Source organism: Hemibagrus wyckioides, linkage group LG15 (genome assembly GCF_019097595.1).
Source record: "Hemibagrus wyckioides isolate EC202008001 linkage group LG15, SWU_Hwy_1.0, whole genome shotgun sequence".
Lineage (NCBI taxonomy): Eukaryota > Metazoa > Chordata > Actinopteri > Siluriformes > Bagridae > Hemibagrus > Hemibagrus wyckioides.
Window position 1 is genome coordinate 15,079,478 of NC_080724.1, and position 5,523 is coordinate 15,085,000.

Below are 5,523 nucleotides of genomic sequence, written 5' to 3' on the forward strand. Positions count from 1 at the left end.
ATTTTTGTGTGTGTTGGGTCTGGTAACTCTCTAAGCTGCTGCACCACAAAAAGTTCCCTAATAGGATCAATAAAGTCTATCTATCTATCTATCTATCTATCTATCTATCTATCTATCTATCTATCTATCTATCTATCTATCCATCCATCCATCCATCCATCTATCCATCTATCTATCTATCTATCTATCTATCTATCTATCTATCTATCTATCTATCTATCTATCTATCTATCTATCTATTCTCACACATTTTCATTGATATTCTGTGTTTAAACCCCTTACTTTAAAAAAATATATATGACAGACCTGCCCACCCAAACCTAACCCTAAATCTGACCCCAATCTAAAAAAGCTTTAAACTAATTGCCCACTAAAGTAACCCTGACACTGACCCTGACCTAACCATAAACTACCCCCAAACTAACCCTGAAATGACTTTACCCTAATCTAACCCCTAATGCTAATTACCCTAACTTGATCATAATTTCACCCTCAATTAACATTAAACCAACACCCTAAAATAACCTCACCCCTGACCTAACCTACCCCTCATATATCCCAAACCCTAATTAACCTCTAAGCAAACCCTAACCCCAACTACGACCATGAATTTAGCCTACCTTAATCCGAAACTAACCCTAACCCCAACCATGTCTTGACCTTAACCCTACTGTATAACCCTAATCATGACCCTTATCTAACTCTAACCCTAATATTTAGTACGGTAGTATGCACTTCAGATATCTACATTAGGTGCATTACATGTTCGTGACCTGAAGTAGTGCACGAATGTGACTTACTAGTCTATGTAGTTAGGTAGTGTGTGGATTGGGACGCAGCCTCTGTGTCACAGCGCATCGCGCGCCAGAGGCGGAGAGTGCCGGTTGTCACGCGCTTGCGCTCGCTCTCGGCTCAGCGCACACACACACACACACACACACACAGAGAGAGAGACGCGCGCGGGAAGACTCGCTGCAGCAGCTCGCGCTCCCTTTCCTTCACACCGGCCTTCAGCAGCCAAGCGGCCGCCATGACTTCCCGGAGGTAAGCTAACGCACAGTGCGCGGGGATAGAGCCGGCGCTCGGCTTCTGCTGTTTACGGGCTGGCTGTTTCCTTTCCTGAGTGCGGGTTTCGTATTAGCGCTGTTGGGTGCTGTTATGCGATCAGAAGCCGGGACTCTATCGGTGTTAAGTTGTTAACCGTGTATATGAATATTGTATCGGTAGCGCGAGCAATGGCGGATGTTATTTTGTTTATTTATTCCCAGAAATAATGCATGTGTGAAGCTCGTTTAGTGTAGTAAATATGCGTGTAAGATATATAGGTTACGCTAAATATGCATATGAGAGTTTGTGTAAAGGTGAGTCGATATATCGTGAATATCAATATATTTACAGTTCTCGTGTTTAGCAGACGCCCCTTTCTATATAACTGAGCAATTGGGGGTTAAGGGCCTTACTCAGGGGCCCAGCAGTGGTGGACCTGGGATTGAACTCACAACCTTCCGATCCAGCACCTTAATCACTAAGCAACCATGTCCCCATATTCATACTGCTAAAAGTTGTATCACGATACAAGTGGAAGATAAATGGGTCACTTATCATTGAGTTAGAAATAATAGAACATGGATGTGTTTCGTAGCTTTTACACGTAAATACATTTCCTTTAAGAAAAACATCTTTTGTAGCTCCAGTGTGTATCCGTTACTTAAAAGGAATTAAAGCTATGTTTGACCTTAAGGACCATTGACATGTATGAAGCTTTACTCTGAAAGATGATACATAGATATTAAAGATACACTTCATCCAAAAGACAAGGAAAAGTACAGTTTTATTTAAGCAAATCCTTACAACGTGACATTATTTCTTTCAGGCTGATTTCCTCCAAAAAAAAAAAAAGAGAGAGAGAAAAAGTCAGTTTTTCCGTCATTATTTGTAACTCTGGGTTTTTTGGACACGCGAGCGTATTAATGGTGTTTGGTTGATGGTAAATACACCCAGATAAACAGGTCCACAGGCTGCTGGAGTCCCAGGGGCAGTGTGTGTTTGGACAGGTGTTCTGCCTTGGTCTTGAGTAAACAGTAGGACAGTAGCACGGGGACAGTAACACACTCTCCGAAGGACAAACCAGCTTTGTGTCCACACACTTCGTCTACGTTTAGTGAAAAACATCTGCAGAGTGAGACGGAGTGTGCGCTTTCAGAAAGCAGTAAGGCCTGCACATACACGAGTGCTGAATCAAATGAATCACATAAGAAGTAAGATGAATCAACTGTTGGTGGTGTAGAAATGAATCGTGTACTATTCCATATTGTGGCACATTCTTTATGGTTTGGAATAAAGCACATACAAGTAGTACTACAAGTACTTCTTCTTCTACTACTACTACTACTACTACTACTACTACTACTTCTACTACTACTACTACTACTACTACTTTTTCTTAAACTACTACTACTACTACTACTACTTATTCTACTACTTCTTCTACTACTACAGTACTACTGCTTCTACTTCTACTACTATTACTACTTTTTCTTAAACTACTACTACTACTACTTCTACTGCTACTTCTTCTACTACTACTACTACTTTTTCTTAAACTACTACAACTACTACTACGCATATACTAGCACTGCGGCAGAAGCCTTCTTCACTACGATTTACCAGCTGCTACTAATTGTTGCTGCTGCTTCTGCTCACTGGTTCTACTACTACGACAACACAGTACAGGCTAATGCTTCAGCTTCTACTGCTCGTTTCTTGCTTAAACAGCAGCTACTATTTCTACTATGTTACTACTACTAGCTACAGCCAGCAGCAGCAAAGCAGCTGGGTACCAGGAACCTGGCTGTAACAGCAGGCAGAAACTGTTTGAGCTGTGCTGGAACAGCAACTGCAGGCTGTTTGTTTGTCATAGCAGCAACAGCAACCTGCAACGGAACAGCAGCAGAACGCAACCATGAACGTTTGTAGCAGCAACGAACCGCAGCAGCAGACAGCAGCAGCAGCAACAGCAGCAGCTGGTTTGGTGTTTGTAACGACAAGCGGCAAGCAGAACAGCAGCACCAGCTCTTCGAACACCAGCAACTAACCAGACTGCTAAGCAACGAACTGGATTTCTTAACATAACCAGACAATTTTGTAACAGCACCAGCTGAACTCAGCAACAGCACCACTGCAACCAGCAGAACTCAGCAAGCTAACTGAACGTTTGTAGCAGACGCAACTAGACAGCTAACAGCAGCAACAACAGTTTGTAACCAACCAGCTCCCAACCGTTCGGACAGCCAGCAACAACAACCAACAGCGTGGTTCTTAGCAACAGTAGCAACAGTTTGTAGCAACAACAACTACAGCAACAGCAATAACTAACCCAACAACAACGAACAACAACAGCAGCTTAATTTTACATAACCGCAGAAGCGATTTGCCAGCAACAGCAGTAATTTGGTTCTTAACATAACTTGGTTCATTAACAGACGTTTTTAACTAACAACAATTTTTAACAACAACTAACACTACCACTACTAGCGAACAGTAACCAACCAGCAACAATACAGCAACAACGAAACAACTAACCAGCAGCAACTGTTTGCTTAACCAACCTTGGGTTGACAACGGGTAACCATTAAGCTTACTACTGGTTACTAACAGCTGAAACGTTTGAACAACCAGCAACAACGTTTCTACCCAGCGGCAATTTTGTTTTATTGGCCACTACGAACTGCTACTAAGCGGTGAACTTCAGCTGGCAGCGCTACTACTTACTACTACTTTACTACTACTACTGCTTTTTCTAACTACTACAACTACTACCTACTACTGCTACTTTCGGCTACTACTACTACTAATTACACCTACTACATTCTCTACTATTACTACTACTACTACGAACTAGTTCACTAGGCTACTCTTCACTACTACTAGCTCAGCTTTTTCTTGCCAAACCACCTACAACTACCAGCCCAAGCACTGCAGCTTTTCTACTCCTCTTCTACTACTACTACTGCTACTTTTTCTACTACTACTTCTTCTTCTACTACTACTACTGCTACTACTACAACTACTACTACTACTTTTTCTACTACTTCTTCTTCTACTACTACTTCTACTTCTTCTTCTACTCCTACTACTACTACTACTAATAATAATAAAACGAGTCTGAGTGCTTTACTGCGTGCGGACCATGATCTGCTACTTATCATTGTTCCACACTTCTGTTGATTTAGATTTTATAAAACCGTGACTCCGACAAGTCTACCATCTAAGACATAATTCTGTGATTGGAATCATTCTAATACATTTTCATTTCTATAGTGACTTATTCAGTGACATACATGGCAGAAGCTCCACATAAGCAGATTATAAATATTGTGTAACACTTGACATGGTCAGATGTCTCCTGGCACAGTTCAATCGATTTTTATTTTTTCTTCTTATGGTTTATCAAGCTGCTTTTTCTCTTATTAACTTAAAAAGATGCACTCTATCTGATCCTAGGCTAATAACTGGAGTGAGAAGAGGACCTAGCTTCTTTTTCCACCATTAAATATAAGTAAATATATATCTATCATTGTTTGAATGCGGAATAATTTGCTTAATTTAATACAGAGATTAAAATTACATAAAAAAAAAAAATAATAAAGTTTTCTTTTCTCTCGTATGGACTTCGAACAATTATGCATATTTTATCGATTTCATCTTTTAGATCGATCGATAATGGAGATGTCCAGAGAAAGTATACATTAAGTTTTCATTCCTCAGCCTGCGATCTTCAGTCTTGAATGCATTACTGTGAGAATCCTAAATCAATATTCATTTCGTCTTAGATGTACTTTTAGAAGGAAGGAAGTAGGAGGACGAAATATTTATCGAATCAGCCTTTTAAATATAAGGGGGGAAGGGGGGGGGTACTTTTTGAGTATATTCCAGTCAGCGCTCTGACACATAAGTTAGTGTTGCCCTCAACTTCCAGGCTTTGTCCATTTCCCCCGTTCTCTTCCCATCAGACAGCAGATTATAGGTTACTGGTTACTAGGGATCATCAAAATATTTAGAAGTAGAATATATTGACTTGTTTGCTTTAGAATTGTGTATAGATTTGTGTCTAAATCGTGTATTAGGGTTTACTATTTGCACACGAATGCATGCTTTTAGATGAATATAATGCCATGTAATAATTAAGGAATAAAGCATGTAAGGGAAATGCTGATATATCATACAACATGTTGATTATTTTCAACAGCTCTGAATTGTTCCGTTCCCACAGCAGCTTTCCAGAGGTTCCTTTTTCTTTGGAACAGCGCCCTGTACGTTTTTTATCTTTTTATGGTTACAATAAATCTTATCCATAAAACAAGTGCTTTCTTGTCATCGCTTAGATTTAGGCAGCTAGAAACAGGTATTTGTCCACCAGTCTTTCTTTTTTCATTAAATTTTTGGGGTAAAGTAGCTAGTCATGTTACAGAGAACGCACGATGTCCCTTGTACCTGTGTCTGGAAACGTATTACCTCAGAGTG

At 40.2% G+C, this 5,523-nt stretch overlaps 1 protein-coding gene across 3 annotated transcripts in view; it reads left to right on the forward strand.

Annotated features, from left to right (window-relative positions):
• The first annotated feature begins 887 nt into the window (after positions 1–887).
• Positions 888–5,523, forward strand: part of ptpn11b (protein tyrosine phosphatase non-receptor type 11b) — a 36,145-nt gene continuing 31,509 nt past the window's right edge. For 2 of the 3 annotated variants that reach the window (XM_058409712.1, XM_058409713.1), the window contains exon 1: positions 888–1,044. In XM_058409712.1, coding sequence (XP_058265695.1) covers positions 1,031–1,044 — 14 coding nt within the window. In that variant the 5' untranslated portion in view covers positions 888–1,030. The remainder of the gene's footprint in view (positions 1,045–5,523) is intronic. The other variant, XM_058409715.1, reaches the window with a different exon arrangement.